The 21,363-nt window shown below is 45.0% G+C and overlaps 1 protein-coding gene across 1 annotated transcript; it reads right to left on the bottom strand.

Annotated features, from left to right (window-relative positions):
* Positions 1-312: 312 nt before the first annotated feature.
* LSM12 (LSM12 homolog) lies at positions 313-20,543 on the bottom strand. The gene is made up of 5 exons (XM_047845447.1): positions 20,297-20,543; positions 18,377-18,510; positions 4,291-4,400; positions 2,761-2,887; positions 313-1,977 (listed from the first exon to the last, which is right to left on the bottom strand). The coding sequence occupies exons 1-5, from the start codon at positions 20,418-20,420 to the stop codon at positions 1,885-1,887; spliced, it is 588 nt and encodes a 195-aa protein (XP_047701403.1). The 5' UTR covers positions 20,421-20,543; the 3' UTR covers positions 313-1,884.
* Between the last annotated feature and the right edge of the window lie 820 nt (positions 20,544-21,363).

Here is a 21,363-nt window from a genome sequence, read left to right as displayed (position 1 = left end):
CACGTATCAGTCTTCTCTTTTCTTCCAAACAGCTGTAACAAACAGCCTTACATACGTGACCACCCCTCTGTGCCCCTACCCCACTCACACACACCTCCCAACCCAGGATCCCTTTCTTAAATTATATCCTTTGCACTCTATCACTGGGAGAGCACCAGGAGATGGAAGGAGAGAGAATAAAGAGTAGGAAGCAGAGAATCTAAAGGGAAAGATCACCAAACACTTACTCACTCCCCCCTCACACCGCTCCCCGCTGGGGTCTCTAAAGCACGTACAAACCTGAGACATGAGTGATGGTTAAAAAAATTTGGGTTTTATTGTTTTTGCTAAACAATACTAAAAAAAAAAAAAAAATTCATTTTGAAGGCAGGGCTTGAATTATTTAATTTTGATCCATTTATTTAATTAAAAAAAAAAAGGAAGGGGAAAGAGATCATGGCCAAAAAGATACTAGTTACCCCCCACCCCACCCCCAAAGCTCTAGCCAGTCACATGAGCATCACCCACTTCCCACTCGGTGCCTGACATTCAGCTGGTGGCACACTCTGCCCCCCTGGACTGCCCTGAAGGCATGGGGGCAACAGGTGCCAGTTTTAGCACTCAGCAGGTTAGTCAAACCAGACAAACTGGTGGGCTAAAGTCCAGAAATTCTCTCCAGGTTTTCTGCCCATTGGCTGAGCACATACAAACTATCATAAGCTTGTAAAATTTCAGGGGGGTGGGGAAGGGCATAAAAGCAGGAGGTTGGTGGGAGCAGAGAAACTACAGGTCACCCAAGCTTTCTCCTGGGCTACTGGCTCTGGATACAGACTCCGAGAGACTGGGAGAGGTGGGCTCCAGGTTTCTTAGGAAGAAAATCATCCTTCGAGGAGGAGCTGAGACGTGCCATGCAAAATAGTTCTTCCTGCAGAGGGCACAGGAGACAGGGCAGCTGACTCTCCCATCGAGGAGACAGGAGTGTGGTGAGGAAGTTCTTCTAGTACCATGAAGTAAGACAAAAGGCAGAGGGAGAATCCTGAGGTTTTGGCCAAATGTGAGACTGGTACACACACACAGTTAAAGACTAAAAAGCCATCAGGAACCCTCACAGCCGAATCCCACCTGCAAACACCGGCTCTAGAAAGTGCTGCAGAAGATTCTTGCTGTGAACCAAGTCAAGTTAGTTGCCTGGCTATAGGTGGTGGGGAGGGGAATACATTTTTTATTTTCGAAGGGAGGAGGTGGGAAGAGCGGCCATGATCTAGTAAAAAGAGACCTGCAAGAAGCAGAAAATATTTAGAGAACATTTTAATATATATTTTCATATATATATTTAAAGTTAAGAAAAATAAAACTAATTCAAGCCATGCCCTGTGCAAAAAAAAGAAAAAAAAAAAAAAAAAAGAAAAAGAAAACCAAAGACAAATTTAAAGTGAGACCTCTGTCTGCTGCTCTAGTCTCGACTTCAGTGTCACAGTCAACTTGTTACTTTTATTTTGGAAGAGATGTAAAAGTTTCTTTCAATCACTCAGAAGGCAAGTGAAGCCACTTATAAAAACAGAATGGCAGGGATAGACTAGGAAAGTCAAAGGTGAAAGGGCAGAGCAGGAAAAGAATTTTCAAAAATAAAATTAACAAGGTGACTGTTCCAGAAGGGGACTGTGAAAAGGACATGGTGGACCGAAGTCTGTTAGTCAAGTAATGATTCAACTTTTAAATTATTCTCTTGTTCTTTTTTGTTGGGTGTTTTGTTTGTTCAAGTCTAAGATTTGGAAATGCTGACCCTTTGTTAACAAGAGCCAACAGGAAATATAGGATCCCTTCCCTCCCCCGGCCTGCCTCCGCCGAAGCCACCACCATCGCCTCGCTGGCTGGATGCTGGAAGAGTCCTCCGTGTGTGTGGACTCAGGATGACAGGGCAGCCTCCTTCTGTGGTTGCTGGGCTTGTGAACGCTGCAGTATCTTTTGGCTTTCCACGTCTCTAAAATGTTTTTCAACCTGAAAGAGACCAGTTCAGCCTAGGTCAGAACAGGAGATGGGCACCGAGGCCTCCCCAACAGTTCACTCCAGGTCTCCACAGCCTCATGGACTATTCAGGCATCTCTGCCCTTGCTGTCTGCTGGTCTTGCCAGCCAAAGGTAGGCAGGGGCCTCTTGTTTCAACCACATTTGTTGCAGCTTTGGCCAGGACTATCTAGAAGAAAGTGAGTCTGTAAGCTAAAACACAGTATGAAAGGAGATTATTATGTCCCAAACTGCCTCGCCCCTCTTCATCTAAGTGCAGAATGAAAAGCTAATAGGGAATTAGCAGTCTTGGACTTTTTACATCCACGACATTGGTCCCTCAAACCCTCAGAGTGTTTTTTCCTAAATGCTACAACGCAACCTAGATAGTCATGTGACATACGCAGGGTCAGAGACCCAACAGCAACTGACTTATACCAACCAGCTCCTCCCGAGAGGAACCCAGACTGGGATGAGAGGAACTGCTCGGGTGCAATACCACAGAATGGTCTGGCTAATTCCAAAAAGCCATGCCAGGGAGGACATGGGGCTGGCCGCTTGCTTTACCGCATGCTGCCCAGCGGGTTCCATCCCCACAGAAGTGGCCAAACCGTAAGCTCCAGAGCACTGCAGTGCAGGGGGCAGGTGGCTAGGCAGGGCTGCTCTCAGGCTGGTAGGTCGGAGGCAGGGATCTCAGCAGTGTCCTGCCCTGATGCTGGGGAGGGGTGAAGGTCAAGGAATCATCCTCTCTCTAAAGGTTCATGGCTCCTTTACTTACTATTTTGCGTACATGGCTCAGTGCACTCCCCTCTTTGCCTTTACAGTTTTCCACTTGATATGGGGGTGTAATAACAACTTCTTCCATGACTACGATGTTTTTTTCTTGCCATTTACAGTCTTTAATGCTGGAAGGAGAAGAGAGCAGGTGAAAGTTGCCTCTTGCGGCATCCCACACCTCCTGCCTGATGAATAAGTAACTCCAGGAAACTGACCCCACGTTCTCAGCTCACAACTCAGCCAACAACTAGATGCCAGCAGCCTACAGGGAAGAGTAGCCACGACACATTTCCTGGGCACCAGTGGCTAGGAAAAGCAATGACCTGACGTGTACTTATTCTGAGAAGGGCTCAGAAGAGGCACTCTGAAGCATTAGGGACCTGGAAAACCAGAAAAAACTTGGTGGCAGCCTCAGAAGTCCAAACCAAATTGAACTCAAATAAAGAGCTAGGCTCAGGCCACTAGATGCAACTTAAGTAGCAGCCTAGGGCAGGGGGTTGGCAAACTTTTTCTATAAAGAGTCAGCCAGCAAATATTTTAGGCTCTGAGGGTCATACAACCTCTGTCACAACTACTGAACTCTGCTGCTGTACTACACAAGCAGCCACAGATAATACAATACATAAACAAATGAACAGATGTGCCCACTACCTGGAGTTTGCCAGCCTTTGGCCTGGGGGGAAACGGCACCTTTAGAAAGACAGGAAAAGAAATCCCCCCATCTTCCTGTGATCTGTACTCTGCCACCCACCTCCTGAAACAGTAACTGCTCCTCAAACCGGCCCCTCTCAGTTATCAGACAGCTGGGCACTTGCCAGACTGGGAAAACCCATTCCAGTTCACACTCGGGGAAACACAGGGCAGCTGATATTCCTAAGAGTTCCTTCACATACCTGTAAATGTTCAGATACTCATACCATGGCCTCGAACAGCTCTGATGCCAGCTGCCATCTGTGCACCAGACCCAGGTGGTTAAATAGGGTAACAGAAGGCAGCAGGGGGGAGGGGGAGTGTCAAATGTTTCAGTGTTTCGGCAGCTAGGGAAGCTAGTGGAGAGTCAAATGACTTCTGCTGTGACAAAATGTCTTTTAGGAGGTGGTAATAAGGTGGCCTTCTGCTCTCCCTAACTGCCTATGTTTCTCCCAGTGTACAATCAGAGACAGACTTGTAACTCCCTTAATAAAACCCCATCAGCTTCTGGAGAAAGCCATGACAAGGTCAAAATAATGAAAGAGCAAGAAGCCCCGTGTTCTAAATTATGGAATACCAGTTCTGAAAGGGACTCAGGATAATCTAATCCCAAACCAAGTTTTACACATGAAGAAACCGAAGCCCCAAAAAACCAACTTGTCCATGATTACACCATTCTCCTGTATGGAAGGGCAACAGACACCCACATCCCTGGACACCAAGGTGCTGCAGACACACTAACCAGCATCTCTGCTGACTTTCGGGAACACAACTACCCACACAGCACAGCCTGGCAGCGCTGCCCCCGGGGACAAGGGACCCCTATGCTCCCCCAACTCACGTCTTGTGTATGGTCTGGAAGAGCTGCTGGCCCTCTAGGGAAACACCAGCGCTGATTGCATAGGCCTGGCTCAGCTTCTCCTCCTTCTCTGTCCGTGCTTTGCTGGCAAGCTAGGGTGGGGGAGAGGAAAGAGACTCAGAAAAGCATTCACCTTCATTCTTCCCAACAGTCAGGACCTGTTGAGGAAAGGAGGCTGGAAGAGACTAGTTTGGTAGATTCAATTCTCTCAGAGTTCAAAAGCGAAACATACACATACATAATATGCCTGAGGGGTCATTGCCACTGCGGCAGACATTCCTTCCATCCAGTACTTACTAAGTGCCTACACATACCAGACATGCACTGTGCTGAACTAGAGTACAGCACTGCCGCAGGGACTGGACAGACTACGAACAGAAACAAAGTAACTACAGATAGTGCCAAGGAGCTGGGAAGAAAATAAAGCAGGGCGACGTTACACAGTGGGACTGGGAAGTGACCATCAGATAAAAGGTAACGCATACATCTCTATGAAAGGAGAGAATTAAGACCTTTTATCAGCCACTGCTAGTCTCAGTTTTAGAAATCAACGTCTACAACACCTTCAGAGACCAGAATATGAGGTTCAAAAGACTATCTTTCTGGTACCACACTATCTGTGCTCACATGGGGAGCCAAGACCCAAGTAAACCTAACCCAATACTGTCCACCTTCAACTTGAGCTACCGTTACCCTGCTCTTTAGAAAAAGGAATGGTCCACATTCTACCTTATGTCTTTCCTTAACTGCCCTCTAGTGGAATGCTCACAGACTGATCAAAAGAAATTCTAGTAAAATCTAGTACAGTAGTCGCTCCCCACCCCCCCCCCCCCCCCCGCCCTGATCCAGAGTCAACCTCGGTCTAGAAGCAGATGATCCTCCTCCAGACATATCATCAGGTCAACAGTAACCCAACGCTACACCACAGCTCCTACATCATTCACCTCACTTCATCTCCTCACGTAGGCATTTTATCACCTCACATCATCACAAGAAGGGTAACTAAGAACAGTACAATGAGGTATTTAGAGAGAGACAACCATATCCACGTAACTGTCAGGACAGCACACTGTTATAATTTTTCCATTTTATAGCTATTGTTGTTGATCTTTACTGCGCCTAATTATAAATTAAACTATCATAGGTATGTATGTACAGGAAAAAAGCCAGTAGATACAGGGCTCGGTACTATGCATGGTTTCAGGCATCCTCCAGGGTCTTGGAATGCACACCCTGCAGGTAAGGGGGGAATACAGCAGTCTACTAAAATCTAGGAAATCCCTCCCAACAGGGGTGGGTTGCCCCCTCAACCCCTACTGCCCCTCTAACACACTTCTAGTCCCCACCCTACACTACTGGTTGCTAGAGACTCCAGAAGGGCAAATTCGCTAGAGCATAAGACACAACAAATACGCTGGACAAGACGGTTAAAACGAAAGGCAGACAATGCATCTGAAAGTCAAACAAATGAGTTAAGGAGATTTTTCAGACCCATTAAGGGCTTACTATACTGACGCTGCAGCTCACCAAACACAGACACACAAACACACACGTGAACACACATAATTTGTCCCCAAATACCAGCTCCTTAAGAGAGAGATCATACCTCTTGCACATCCCCAAAGTACCTAGACATTTGGAATTCTTAAACATTTATATTCCGCCTAACAGTGACCCTTCAAACCACAGACCAAATTTAGTTCTACAGGCAAAGTGTCTAATCGCTTGTTAGCAAAATGAAGCACTTTATTAAGGTGTGGGTTTGACTATGAAGAAGAGAAAAGGAGACCTTCAACTGGGTCATGGGGAGCCCTGTCTCTGAGCTTCAAAGATCTGAGGGGGGGAGGGGTGTGAGCACCGAAGAGAGAGGTCACGCGCAGGGTCATTTCAGTCTCCCTAGGGCAGAGAGGGAAGAAAGGCCAAAACTACAGTGATTGGAAGCTGGAGATCCTTTCTCACATGGTCCCCGGTACATGGAGAGAGAGAGAGATAAAGCAGGAGTAAATAAATAATCTTTCAAGCCTGGTCCTGCCAATCTGGCCCCACCAGGCCAGAGTCTGCAGAGAAATCAATGCACAAGGCTGACAGTATCCCCTGGAGCCTGGGCAATCCCAGCGGCAGCAAGAAAGCACACTTAGTCTCTCTGCAGAGAGAGCTGCTGCCAGTGTGATTTAAGCAGCAACAGGCAAAACTTACTCAATCACCAAGAAAACCCTGATAACAAGGAGGTTCCTTGACTCTCATTTTTCAAACACCCTGTACAAATCTGAAGTCTCCAAAGACAGAAGGTAAAACCAGGGGCAACAAAAGCTCCCCTGGATTAACCACACTCCTACGGGGCTCCTGGGAAGCACAAGTGACCAAGCAGATGTTTATCTTACCCCATGAACAAGCAGGAGGGTCTCACATTTTGAGGGTTTTTTTTAAAAATGTTTATCCCCGAAAACCAAAAACATCTCCCAGTGTTGGGTCTGACACAGCTGCGTCTATAAAGCTTGTGTTGACTAGACAATACGGATACCAGAGCAAAACATCCTTGTCATCCACCTAGTAGATTAAAAACCTAACATGACCCATTCAGTGGGAGGAACTGGCTCAGGGAAACCAGGCACCTATGCAGAATGGTTAAGAATGGAATGGACAAATTAAGCTAGAAGAGGAGGTAGAAAGGCTGGGAGCCACTTCTGAATTTTTGCCAGAGGCATAATAAAATACATATAAATCTTAGCCAGAGTGATTCGTTTGGACAGCCTGAGTAATAGCAACACAATGACTAGAGAACAATGATTTCAAAATACACTTCTAGCCCCCCCAAAACACCTTTTCTAAAGGCTCTGCAAGCAAAGGAGAATAAACTGGGTAATTCTCCATTTCAAGTCACAGTGCAAACAGATCCCAAATGCTAAATGATATACAAACCTCAGAAAAGTCAACAGAAATCAGAGTAAGCTGTTATTTCAATTTGCCCCAATATCCTCAACTACTCTACCTGGACCTGCAATTGTGCTTTGGGGGGTCTGGATGCACTGCAAACCCTGAATCCTCCAGCTGTCAGTTTATGAACTGTATTTTCACGGCAATCTGAAAAATGCTTAAATCTGACATTCAGCTCTACAGATCTGCTTTCACCAGGAACTTGTACAAATGGGGTAAATTTCTTCTACAAAGGATCCAATCGGTTAGGCACAAGGAAGGTTACCCTCACAAAAGGAATCTAGAAGTCTTTCTTCTCTCAAAATTGGAGTTGAGAAGGGAAGAAGATTACCTTGTTCTTTTTAGGCAGGTTCCTTAAAACCCATGAAAAGTATAGATAAGCGTCCCTTTGTAAAGCAAATAACTATCACTCCACCCTCAAGTTAGCAGTTACACAGATGTAAATTTCCCCACATTTTTGTAAACTAATGCATACGTATAGATGGTCCAGTTATTCCAAGATAGTAAGTTTACAGTTTTTGTCAAACCACTAGAGGGAACCAATGGAAGCTGCCCTCGGTAGAGGTGGAGAGTGTGCCTTCTCAGCTTGGGAAGGTTAGCAGGATCATGATTTTTTAAATTCAATGACCGTCACCACACTACATCTATTTTCAATGCAAACATGCTAGCTGCTGGCCTCTCTTCCAATCAAATCTGAAGCGCTAACTGGTTAGAATCTCAGAGAATACTAAAGGCACCACTTTACAAACACTGGGTTCGGGCAAACTGAGAAGCAAAAACCCACAAACATGTGTCACTAACATGCATGTGGCTTAAATGAAATGACTGCACAAGACAACCTGTGCTAACATGCCTCTCCTTTTATTTTGTACGAGACCCGGTGAAAAAGTGATTCCCTGTCTACTAACCAGCACTTCCTCCTGTGGCCATTTTATATATAGCAACTTGACACGGGCTACAGAGAAAAGTACAGGAACTTGACACCGGAGCACATCAATATTAAAAGGCATCCAGTCACGCCTGCTGTTGGGTAACCCTTGAGTGAGTGAACTAATGAACACCAGTGACACACACCTCCTGCACTCAGTGACACGGGGAAAAGGAAGCAGCCACAACAACAAAATCCAAGCACCACGCACTTCATCTTGTTATTCAGTCACCAGCTGGGCCATCTTATTTCCACACACCCAGACCAGGAAAGCACAGGTGCTGTGGGGAACCCAGAGGGATTCCTACCGCAAGTATTTAACAGGCCGTGACAGCTGATACAACAAGGGAAGCAGAGTCCAAAGGAGGAACATGCTGGATGTGACCTACTGACTCCGATGAGCCACTCTCAGTTTGTCTTCTCTGTGTACACGGGCTTTCCAACCAGCTGCCCTCACAGAGAGGTTAGGAAACACCGCAGCTGCTGCCCGCACGGCCTGGTGGAGGCTGAGGGAAGACAGACTGCAGCGACGAAGGACAATTGTCATCAGGAGGGCCCACGCTTGTTTCTGTGGCTTCAATTCTGGGGTGCACTCTTAGAAAGCCCTCCTTCCTAGCCAGCAATAAGCGGGCTCGCAAAAATATTTCTTCCAACTATCAAATCAATATCCCCAAGTCTTCTTGTTCCCTAGCTGAAAGCTCCTGTCTGCTGGTTTCAATAAAATACAGTTCTTTACAAACAGTAAAGAAGAACCATACTTTGCATGGTTGGGAACTCCAAAAATAGAGTATCCCACTTGCCGTTGTGTCCTAGAATACATAATAATGAATCAAAACACTGAATCAAACAGCAACCACAGAGCCCAAGAGGCCTGGCAGTGAATATTAAAATTCTAAGAACCAACTTGTTGAGTGAGAGCTTGCTCCGCCCTAAGCACCAAGCTACACACTTTACATGTATTCAGCATTTAATCTGCACAACAAGCCTATGAAATAGGGACTAAAATTCCTCCTACTTAATAGATGGAGAAACTAATCACAGCTGTTAAGAAACCTGCCCAAGTCTACCAAGCCACAAGTGGGAGAGTGGATTGGAACCCAGTCTGACTCCAAAGCTTGCATTCTTAACCCTGTCACTATAAACAGTTCCACCTAAGGAAGTCTAAATGACTGCTGAAAATCTAAATTTAAATGCAAAAGAAAGTATTTTCAGAAAGGAAAAAAGTTTTTTTTCCAGAAAGGAAAAATATTTTAAAACTTAGCTGCCACCTTCTCTTTTTGTCAGCGCATTCTGGCATTTCCATCAATGTCCCCAGTGCAGAACACAGCTGTCTGCTTTCTAGTAAAGGGTATCTCTTCTGAAAAGGGCCTCAGTCTCACCCTAAACTTCAAGGACATCCTTTATTTCTTTTGTTAAAGGTAACTTGCAGGAATGCTTTTCAGAAAACAGACATTATATAAGAAAGCAGTTCAGACCAATAATGACAGGTATTCCCTGGATCCATCTTTTTTTTTTTTTTTTTAATATTTAAGTAATCTCTACACCCAATGTGGGGCTTGAACTCATGACCCCAAGATCAAAAGCTGCATGCTCCTCTGACTGAGCAAGCCAGCCAGCCAGATGCCCCATGGACCCATCATTTTCTGACTGGGCTGAGACTAGGGAAGCTAAGTCAAGCAAGTCTCTTGTACTTGCATGTTAAGGTATGTTGAGTGCTTTGAACTACGAGGAAAAACAACGTGCAAATCCAGGGGCCGCAGCCCCACCTAAAATCTCCAAGCTTCAACACCATCCTTGTTACCATGATGTAGCTGCTGCACAATACAGACCAGCCTTGAGTCACAGTCCCCTCCATAGGCAAAGCTTTTTCTTTCACTGGGTTTAAAACAAAAACTAGTTGTCAGTAAGTCAAGAGTTTGTCAGCTATTTGTAAGTTATGTCACCAAACACAATTCATAGCTACAACAGAAAACTAAACCTCCAGGACAATGAGTAATTTCCTAGTCCTGAGACCCTGAAACCAGCACTGCCATGGAACCTGCACATGGCCCTGTCAGAGAGAAAACTGGCTGGGATATAGGCTGAAATTTGATCTCAACAACCCATCTCTGAGAATGTGCGCTCAAATTAGCCAGCTCACACATGGCAGTGAGGATTAAGGGAGACAGTCTGGGTGAAAGCACTAGGTGTAAAGCACTGTGCAAATATTAGCTGTTAACATCGTTATTAAAACATCATTACTGTTAGCACAGAGAAGGTGGCCTGTGGGTCATTTCAGAAAAATTCATACAATCCAACCTTCCTTTAGCCAATGGGCTCAGTGCTTCCCTTTCTGGTTTCTGTAAGAGCTGCTAGATAGGTTGTAAGTCCTAAAGAAGACATCTTTCAAAATATAACTGTTATAATCTATTGGAAATCCCTTTCCCCTTCACATGCCAAAATGGGTGCACTATCTAGTGAGTAAAGAGTTGATCTTATTCATGATAGTGAAAGAGCCATGCACTGTTCTTTCCTGGGCTCTGAAAAGAGAGAAAGCAGAGTAAAATAGGAGAGCCACCCCCTTACGCCTAGATTCCAGCTCAAACCCCTGCCTACCACGCCCTAGCTGCACAAACCTGAGCAAGATGCATAACCTCTCCAGAGCCTCAGTTCATTCATCTGGGGCCCATCCTGAAGGGTTACTGTTGGGAGTTCAGTAAGCATGGAAAGCACCTAACACCAATATGGCACACAACTCATCCCTTTACTCCGAGAACAACCAACCTCCGGGTTAGCTTACTAAAAGAAGTTTCCCAATTGCAGAGATGGACAAAGTGAGCACCTTCCAAATCCGCTGGATTCCATTTAACTTCCTTCCTTTTATCGAATATTCTTCAAGACCCTACTCCACTGTTACATCAGAAAAGCCTTCCCTAAAATGTTTACTACTCTATGCCAAGGACTGGCAAACTATAGCCTGTGGGCCAAATTCAGCCCAACACCTGTTTTAGTTATGCTTTATTGGAAAGACCATGCCCATTTGTTTACATATCATCTATGGCTGCTTTTGCTACAAAGGCAAAGTTGAGTAGTTGTGACAGAATGTACAGCCCACAAACCTAAAACATTTGCTATCTGGCCCTTCCAGGAGAGTTTGCTGCCCCCTGCTCTATGCTCTCACAGCACCTCGCTCACACCCCCACTAACACTGACCCTGCCACATTGTCAGCACTAGTTAAATGCAGCTCTCCCTCACCCTGCCAACAAACGGGAGATTCTTTTTTTTTTTTAATTTATTTATTTTGAGAGAGAGCAAGAGAGGAGGAGGGGCAGAGAGAGAGGGAGAGAGAGAATCCCAAGCAGGCTCCATGCTGCTGGCACAAAGCCTGACACACGGGGCTCAATCTCATGAACTGTGAGATCATAACCTGAGCTGAAATCAAGAGTCAGATGCTTAACTGACTGAGCCACCCAGGCGCCCCCAAACAGGAGATTCTTGTGGGCAAAGGCAGTGCTAATCATCTTGACATTCCCAGCACCTGGAAGGAAGGGGGAGCAAGAGGAAAGGAGGATAAAAGGAACAGAAACTATTAGACTATTAGAGATTCATAGAACTAACAGATCCAGGTTCCAGTTAAGTGACTAACACAGGGTCACACAAATTACTAACAGCCCAGCTGCAAAAAGAACCCAGTTCTTTAAATTCCCCACATTCTACCACACATACTGCTAGCTTCTGACACAGCGTGCAGATCCTTTCATTTCCCACCTCAGGTACAATCTGCTTCCCTCTCCAGGGTAGTGTCTGGTATTTACCTAAGCTAGTCTCAAAATTCCAATGCTAGAACTTGACTGCATCACCTTTCCCCCCAGCCTTTTCCCCTCAAGCCTGTTCTGTAGCAGGAAGACCAAACCAGTTAGAATGCCCCTTTCTTAAAGCAGAAGAGATACCACCACTGACCCACCAGAAAAATCCTTGCCAATCATCTCTGTGTCAAAGAGCGCAGACATGCCTTCAATAACACACCTGTGGCACACCTCCGCTAGTCACTCGAGCACAGCAATTTGTCTTTTCAGGTGGACAGCGATTGTCCCCACACCCCGTAATGTCAAGAAAGCCCCCTTCCAAAGCAAAACCGTACCCTAACGAGGGCTCACAGAGTCAGCTGGCAGCCATGCACCCTAGCTTGAATGGAGTCATGAGCCCTCGCCTAGAGCACCGCATCCCCCACTAGGGGGGTCAGTCTGACCCCAAAGTTTAAATGCCACAGAACGTGACATCCTTCAACAGACTAGTGATTTCTGAAATGGTAGTCAATCATTCTACCTCTCTGACTCCATCTGACACCACTCACTACTTAACATGTCCCGTCACTCAGCAGTCACCCCCCCACCTCTACCTTCATGACACTTTCATGAAGAACAGCTGTGTCTGTTCACAGCCAGGTGCAAAACTTACTGGTGGACTCTAACCTAGTACTGGGCACTTGACAATATATTCTAATCGAGGAGCCAATAGGTTAGACGCGATTCCTAGAGGCTAGAAAAATTTTATCTGACAAAAAAATCCTGCTTTCTCTAGAAAAGTAGTTCTTTCCCTTCCCATTTACACATACTATGAACACCTTCTACCTCCTACCAATATACACATAACCTAAAATCAGGCCATCTGATTCTACTTGGTGTGAACTCCATACCCCAATACATTAGGGTCACAATACGGTCAAGGACCTGGCTAACAGGATAGGTCCATGAACGCAGGCCACAATGCAGTAGCTATTAACTACCCCAGGAGTTTACTCACACTGAGAATTAACCCTCACATCACTGGAAAGTCTATGGTTATGCTAAATATTAGCTTTGAACTGGGAGAACTCAAAACAAAAAGTCAGAGTCAGGTCTTCCCTCAGTGTGACATCATACCTAAAGGTGAGCACTGAGGTCAGGTTTAAAAAAAAATTTTTTTTTAATGTTTATTTACTTTTGAGAGAGAGACAGAGTACAAGCGGGAGAGGGGCAGAGAAAGAGAGAGATACGCAGAATCGGAAAGGTGGGGGGGGGGGGGTGGAGAGAGAGACAGAGGGAGGCAGGGATACACAGAATCGGATGCAGGATCCAGGCACTGAGCTGTCAGCACAAAGCCCAACACGGGGCTCGAACTCACGAACCCTGAGATCATGACCTGAGCCGAAGTAGGATGCTTATCCAACTGAGCCATCCAAGGTCCCCAAGGTCAGTTTTTTTAAAAAGTCAACTTTGTGACTCTTCCATTTTCTCAGCCTTTCTTTCCAGACCTCCCCACAATCACCACCAATCTCCAAATACCCTTCTTATTCAAAGGCAGCCAACTCATTCTTCATTACCAAGGGCTAATGATAAGCCCTTTCAATCTCTTTCTTCTTCCTGGTTGCATCAGATAACTCACTGCTTGTTAGTAAGGTATAAATGGGTAATAAATGGATAAAAGAAGCTAAAAAATTAGTCAGTGGTCTGGTAAGGGAGGTGGACACCTTACCTGTGGATTTCAATTTTTGATGTTTTGTCACTTTCCCTGCCTCCCCCCACAACATACAACTATCTCAAGAAAGTCTTCTCCGACTCAGCAAAGTGAGAACTTACATCTCATTCAATGCAGATGATTAATTTAAACAAATACATACACGTGCCTTGGCTGTGTCGGTGAGTTCTTTCCCAGGAATCTCAGAGGCTAAAAAAGCACAGCCTCCTTCGCTGTGTGACTGCTCACTCTAAACTCCAGTACTCGGCCAAGTGTTCACTTAACTATGCCACCTGGTAACACTGCTCTGGAAGTTCAAGTTAATTCTGGTCACCAAGAAGACAACTCTTAAAAACACGTTTTAACTACATTACATATTAATGGTATTCAATACAATTTTGATTTTCCCCAGTCCTGGGTTGGCAAGTTTGGATATCTGAATGAATGTCAGACCAAATCCAGGTGAGAATGACATAGTAATCCATTCATGTTCTTAGCTGCCTTCCCGCTGTCATACTGCCCCTTTTTCCCCATCTTGCCCCCATGCCATAATTCAAGGAACATCAGTTGGCTACACACAGCTAATGCAAAAGAACAGAACTAACATTTGCCAATTCCAGTCAACGTGACCTAATCCCCATAACAACTCTATGAGATAGACACTAACATTATCCCATTTTTATCGTGAGAAAACTGATGTTCAGTAAGGTTAAGAGGCAGAGAAGTGACTTTTAAAGACTTACCCACGTAGCCCGTTTTTTCTACTAGACCGCACTCCTCCTGACCACACAATACAGAGGTTCTCTCTACGTAGAAACATTACTTAACATGGGACTTCGCAGTCAAAATATGAGACCCGAGTTCAAATCCCAGCTCCATCACGAGTTGCAGGACACTGAGCTAGTGACTCATTTTCTCTTGAGCCTCCAGTTTACTCTTCTCTAAGATGGTGATGGTAGCCACACCATAAGAACTATTGTTAGCATTAAATGAGACATCTACCAATTGCTAGTTCAGAGAATGGCACATAAAAACATGAGCTCCCACACTACTGGCCATATAACCTAGACAAGTCACTTAAACTAATAAGCCTGTTAAATGAAAAGGAAAAGAATATACTACAAAGATCACATGGTGGTGGTGAGAATGAAATAAGAGGTGTCAAAGCTCTTTGTAATCTGTAAAGCTCTAGAAAAATAAATGTGGTCCCCGACAGAGCTTACCACAACACCTACACAAAACAGATTTCAGGAAATGTTTTATAATGCTACATAAAAGAGACCCTTGTTAATGTTGACATGTCCCAAATCATCTCCTGAGAGCACTACTAATCCATGGGCAGTCTTCATCCCCAGGGAACAAGATGCTGAGTCAATGCAAAAGAACTTGTTAAGAAACACCCAACTTCATTCTGCCACAGGGACCCTAGGGTTCTTCTCACCCTAAAGCAGTATTTAAGTTCCTCATGACAGAATAAACTAATAAGCCACATAGTGAGTAATCTGAACCTCACTTATGACTGGCTTTGATGTGCTTTTGTATTTTTGCTGAAATGCTTCTGTCTTATAGTCAGGACACTCAGAACACTTTAAAAGTACAACAGTACCGTGGAGTAGATCGAGTGATACTCATGAACTTCAGCAACCCCACTGTCCTCTTCCAAGCTGCCTCTCACATCCCACATCCCTGTAGACACAGGACTTCTTAGCCTGCAGTACACTGTCAACTGAAAACAAAACAGGCTCATCTCTAAGAACTGCTAGTTTGTACCTTCTCTAGTTGGGCTGGAATTAAGTATTTTCTTTTATTGAAGGACCTTCTCTTCCAGTTCCTGCTGGGTCAGAGTAAACAAATATCCATTTTATTAAATTTTTTTTTTTTTCAACGTTTATTTATTTTTGGGACAGAGAGAGACAGAGCATGAACGGGGGAGGGGCAGAGAGAGAGGGAGACACAGAATCGGAAACAGGCTCCAGGCTCCGAGCCATCAGCCCAGAGCCTGACACGGGGCTCGAACTCACGGACCGTGAGATCGTGACCTGGCTGAAGTCGGACGCTTAACCGACTGCGCCACCCAGGCGCCCCAACAAATATCCATTTTATATCAACAGGATTAAACAGAGCGCTTACTATGTCAGCAACATGAGCCAACATGTGATGGTATCTTCCACTGGAAGTGGTACACACAGGTGGTGCTTCCCCACACTGTGAGCAGCAAGTTTTCTTCCAGGGATCTCTGAGCACTTTAGTTCTAACACGCTTAAACAATCCTCCATCTTTAGAAAAAAACCCAAGTCCATGCTCTTCCATGGGATGAACTTTCCATGGCATTCAATCAATAGGTAAACAGCTGCCCAGATTAAGTTTTCAATAACAGTGCAGAAGGCTCTTCTAATTCTAACTGAATCCAGGGAGGAATCGCAAAGCATCCTCAAACGCTGGGTTTCAGAAAGCCAATATAAGCTTACTCATAAACATCTCTGCAAATGAAAGAGGGAATAAATGAAATCCAAAGATAGCCCTCCAACCTAATTTTAGTTTTTAGTTTGACTCCTCTCCCCAGAAAACAAACCCTTTTCAAGACTTGGCAAGCAGGCCACAAAGAAAAGTAAAAATTTCTGATATTCCCCAGCCTATGACACAACCACTTTCTTGAAAGAGTGAGTAAACAACTAGTTTACAACAATGCTAATAAGCTAAAACTGAGCAGCAGAAAGCAAAACCCCAAAGGCAAAGATAATCTACAAAATTAAATAACCAAGAACTATTTCTATTTGAGGTCAAACATAAGAGAGTGACCTTTTAACAGTCCTACCCATAACACTCCAAGCCCTCTCAGATAAATGGTGGCACTTACTGGTCACAAGAGCAGGAACTTATTAAGTTTTACATTAGAGAAAATCATCCCTTTCAGATAACCTTTCCTCTACTACTCACTAAAGATTTAGTTATTTAGTGACAGACTTCTCCTGCCCTATAAAAACTAACTCAGAGCCTATTTTCAACATATGAGGAATAAACTATTTCACTTGAATCTTTTAAAATCTCTTCAGCCAAAAGAAGACGATGCAAAAAACTCCTACACTCTAGAAGGTACCTAAGCCAGGGTTTCAAAAATCTAGAAGTTTCTAAGAATGGAAATTTTTTTTATGTTTATTTATTCATTTTTAAGGAGAGAGAAAGAGAGACAGACAATTCCAAGCAAGCTCCACACTATCAGTGCAGAGCCCAACACAGGGCTCGAACCCACGAACCGAGAGATCACGACCTGAGCCAAAATCAGGAGTCGGACACTTAACTGACTGAGCCACCCAGGCACCCAAGACTGGGACGTTCTATATGCAATAGCCTTTAATACAGAACCCAAGACCTTTCTGAATCTGTCCTCAGCCATCACTAAAAAAATGAGTGGCATTTCTCTGGAACCTGAAAGGGAGCTCCCAATCTGAGGTAAGTATATTCTGCCAGCCTCAGTTACCCTCTATTGTTTCAGCTGCCTGAGTGTTTCCTTGCTTTGCTGAATTGTAGCCAACACACCACATTCCCAAGAGAGGTAAGAGAATATACATTATTACAAGACTCCTCTAGAGGGAAAAACTTCCACCATACGAATTCAAGAGACTAAAGGAAAGGCAGCTGCTATTAAAATCAAAGGTCTAACTTATTTATTCAAAGAATATTAAGCACCTATCCTGTGCAAGGCTCTGTATATTCAGCCATGAGCAAAACAGGTATGGTTCCCATCCTCACAGAACAAAGTTTGGTGAGATAAAAAAGTAAACAAATGACACACAATTATAATTATACAAAGACTACGAATAGGTAACCTTAAAGTTCCAATTTGCCCAGGATACACTGATCTATGCTTGTCTCAGTGTAAAACAAAAGCACTCTGCTTTCCTCTCAAAAATGTTCCAAGTTGGACTATAAATGCTATGTCACCTGAACTCTGGAAGATAAGGTACTGTAAAGAGAATGGGGGCAAATTCCTTTAGCCTCTGTGATCAGAGAAGACTTCTCAGAAGAGGTGCCATTTAACTAAGTCCTGAAGGATGAGGCTCCAGACACTCTGGAAGAAAGAGCATTCCAAATACAAGGACAGCAAAGACTACAAGGCATGGAATGGTATTATTATTACAATACGTGAACTTTGGCTGACAGAAGTGAAGAGTCAAAAAAAGTGATTTGAGGGTTCCCAGATATCAGTACATACATCCAAGATTAAAATATCCTAAGCCTCTAATTTTATCAGACCTCAAAATTCAAACATAATGACAAAAATGAAGCTTGAAGGCAGTAGTTTTCAATTTTTTGTATGTCATGAATTGAGAATCTCCAAAATACTACAGGTGTTCACCCAAAACCACATACACACATACACACAATTTCAGGAGGTTCACAGGCAACGCCCCTACCCAACCCCACAAACACCAAAAGTTCGCACATGGACTCCAGGTTTAAAAAAAAAAAAAAAAAAAAGCCCTCTTTCACAAAGGACAAAAGCAAGCTTGCAACTTTATTTGGGCATTAAAAGGTTTCTTAAATTTTTTTAAGGCATGCAGGAATAAAAAGAAAACTTAAATTGGTGTTTCTTCAAAAAGGTTATCAGAACAAACCATTAAGTCAATGAAAACGTGAAAAACAATGGACAACGTATGTACCACCAGGGGTCAATGAGTCTCAATTTTTCCCACCATTTTAAAGAGCCAGAACTGCCCTCAAGTCCTTACCTTACTAACATTGAGTGAAGCTAGGGGAGGAGGGGTTTCTGTTCGGTCATTAATTATTTCCACTTCTGAAACATACTGTAAGTTTATGAGCAAGATGTCTGCATGGTTGGGCTTTCCACTGGAAGAGGGACATTCTGGTGAGAAAATAAAGTTAAGGAAAAGAGGGGCATGGAGAACACAACTCACACAAGGCTGGTGTAAAAGGTATGTCACGAGCAAGAGGGGGGCAGGGGAGCCTCACAAGAATCACAGCTCTCCCCAGGAAATCTCTGCCTGTCACCTTCCACCCGCTCAAAACCCCAGAACCAAAAGATCTCAAGCTTTTCAAAGCCAAGTATCATCTAAAATTGGAAGCCTCAAAAAGGGTTTCTGTCACCTCTCTACTGGTCGTATGGAGGCATAATGCTGTGTTAATGCTGTATATATAGTTTTTCTTGAACCTAAGGAATCACACAGGAGAGGCAGGACTTTCTGTTCCTGGTATAATAGTTCTTATATCTAGATACGGCTCTTTTCACTTTTTTAGATTTCAGGTTTCCCATTCTGCAGAAGAGAAAACTACAGCACTGGGAATGAGGGTCACTCAAGGTGACCCAGCCAGTTAACCCATTTGTTTATGTATCCATTCATTCATTCACTCACCCATCCTCCAACTATTTACCAAGAGCATATCACATGCCAATTAAAAGTAATTCCTCATTCCAAAACCCTTCCACTAATGTAAAAGGTCTCACGGGGTCTAGGTCTGAGTTTTTATATTTTACAAAAAAAAAAAAAAAAAAAAAAAAAAAAAAAGATGTTCAGAGGACATCTTCCTAAACTGGAAATCTACAACTAGTGGTTAAATAAATTAAAATACTTGCCACTCAAACGCAGCACTCAGTAGGAAACTTCCTTTTGAAAGATGCCATAAAGGATTACGCCTCAAAAAAAAAAAAAAATCCAAATAAACCCACCTGTGGCTCAAAAAGAAGGGGAAAGGGTGGCACATTTATTACAACCAGGAAGTATTTTGTTTCCAAGACTGAGTTTCCTGGAGTAACTCAGAAATCATTTCCACCCCCAAAGAAGCAGGCCTTCTCTTCCATTCTGTTTAACACCGCCACTTCCAAAAGGGGAGGCAACTACTATGGAAAAGTCAGGACTCCATGTGCTGGGCTGAGCAAGAGAAGATTAACTTACTCTTTCACCTGTAACCCACACAACCCCACATAAGCCCCTAAAAAACGTGGTCTTCTCTCTGGACCAGGTTTCCAGTGCAAACATCCTCAAAACCGCAATCTTCAAATGACTGAGGAACCTAATTCAGTACTCCCCGCCCCCAACAGCACCACGCATACACACGCACCAGCAAAACAAGCCCCTATCCCCATTTCAAATACAAACTGTCCTGCAGTTACTCTCCCCCAAAGCAGGCAAGGCCCATTTGGTCACCACCCCACCGCCCTTCCTTGGACTAAATCCCACCAGGAGACACCCCCTCGTAAACTCCATAGCCTTGCCCCACTAGCAGATCCTTACTCTACACACCCCCTCCCCACATGATTCTACCCGCCCCCCTTCCATCCGGGCTCCAATCCACCAGCCCCCTCCCACGACCACCCTCTCTCCTGATGACTGTGTCCCCTCTCGTAGCGTTTCCCCCCAAAAAGCATCCGCGTGTCAAGCCCCCCTCCACCCACTGACCCTCGCTCGGGGCCCAGCTCCCACAAGGGGTGGGAGACAGGGTCCCCAAAGCGGACCGAGGGACACACGAAGAGGGGGAGGGGAGCTCAGGGCCGTGCGCATGCGCTCCGGGCGCCGCGGTAGCCGGTCGCCCCTAGGCCCGGAGAGGGCCCCAGCCGCCGCCGTCGTCCCCCACCCCCCCACCACCGCACATACACGCCGGCCCGGCCTCGGGCTCCGCGCAGCGAAGGATACTTAAAGCCAGCATTTTGGACTGGTAGTCGAAGGCTACCACCTCGCCCTGCAGCCGCTGCTCCTGGCACGTCCGGCACGACACCTGGCTCCCAACGCTGAAGTACTCGCCCGGAGGAGCCGCCATCTTGGGAGAGCAGCCGCGGCCGGCGGCGGCGGCGGCAGCAGCGGGCGAAAGCCGGGCCCCCAGTGAGCGCCGCGACGCGACGCACGAGGCGTGCTGACGTCACACGCCAGGGCGTGGCCTGGCGCTGGGTGGGGCGGGAGCCTAGGTGGAAAAGGAAAGAAGAGGAAATAAAGGAGAATCTGAGTGTTTGTGCAAGTGCGCCCGCTTGGTAAAGTGCTTGCAGAGTCCATTTTAGAAGTTAAAGATAAATAACCTACGTTGAATGAGAAGGGGAAGGTGGAGGGAGCTGCAGTCTCCATTATGTGCCCACGTTGACACAAGAGTTTAATGAATGAACTCTGTATTTTACATATGAGGCATCCCAGACCCGGGGGACTTAAGGAAATTTGCTCAGAATGATTATACCCAGTTACAAAGTGGCAGTGGAAAGAACACTGGCTATAGGATTAGCTAAACTGGGATTGGGATCCCAGGTCTGCCACTTATTAAATTCTATGACCTTGAGAAAATTACTAAACATGACCCTGTATCTTTATTTCTTCTGTATTATCACTTACTGATGATCCAACGATCTTTTGAGGTAGGCATCAACATCTTCCTTTTAGAGATGAAGAAACTGAAGTCTTAGACTAAACTTGGCCAGGGTCGCACAACCAAAAAGAATTCGGTCTACCCGTTCCCCAAGATAGTTCTATTTGATGCTCTACTGTATTAGATAATACCTTCTAGAGTCGTTAGGTTAAGTGAGATAATGTGTACAAATGAATGGCATGTAGTAGGTCTTTAATAAATGATCCTCCATGATCACCCATCACCCTTGGAACTCAAGATGCTTCCCCATCTCCCTTCTTGCCCTCTCTAGAAAGCCAGGGAAAGGGCAGGAATTACAAAGATGGCCTTGGGGCAGGAGTTTTGCCCCTCCCCCTACTAGTGTCCATTCTGG

The sequence above is a fragment of the Prionailurus viverrinus genome, unplaced genomic scaffold, assembly GCF_022837055.1.
Source record: "Prionailurus viverrinus isolate Anna unplaced genomic scaffold, UM_Priviv_1.0 scaffold_35, whole genome shotgun sequence".
In the NCBI taxonomy this organism is placed as follows: Eukaryota; Metazoa; Chordata; class Mammalia; order Carnivora; family Felidae; genus Prionailurus; species Prionailurus viverrinus.
Note: the sequence above shows the minus strand (reverse complement) of the source record. Positions and strands in the feature narration are given on the sequence as shown.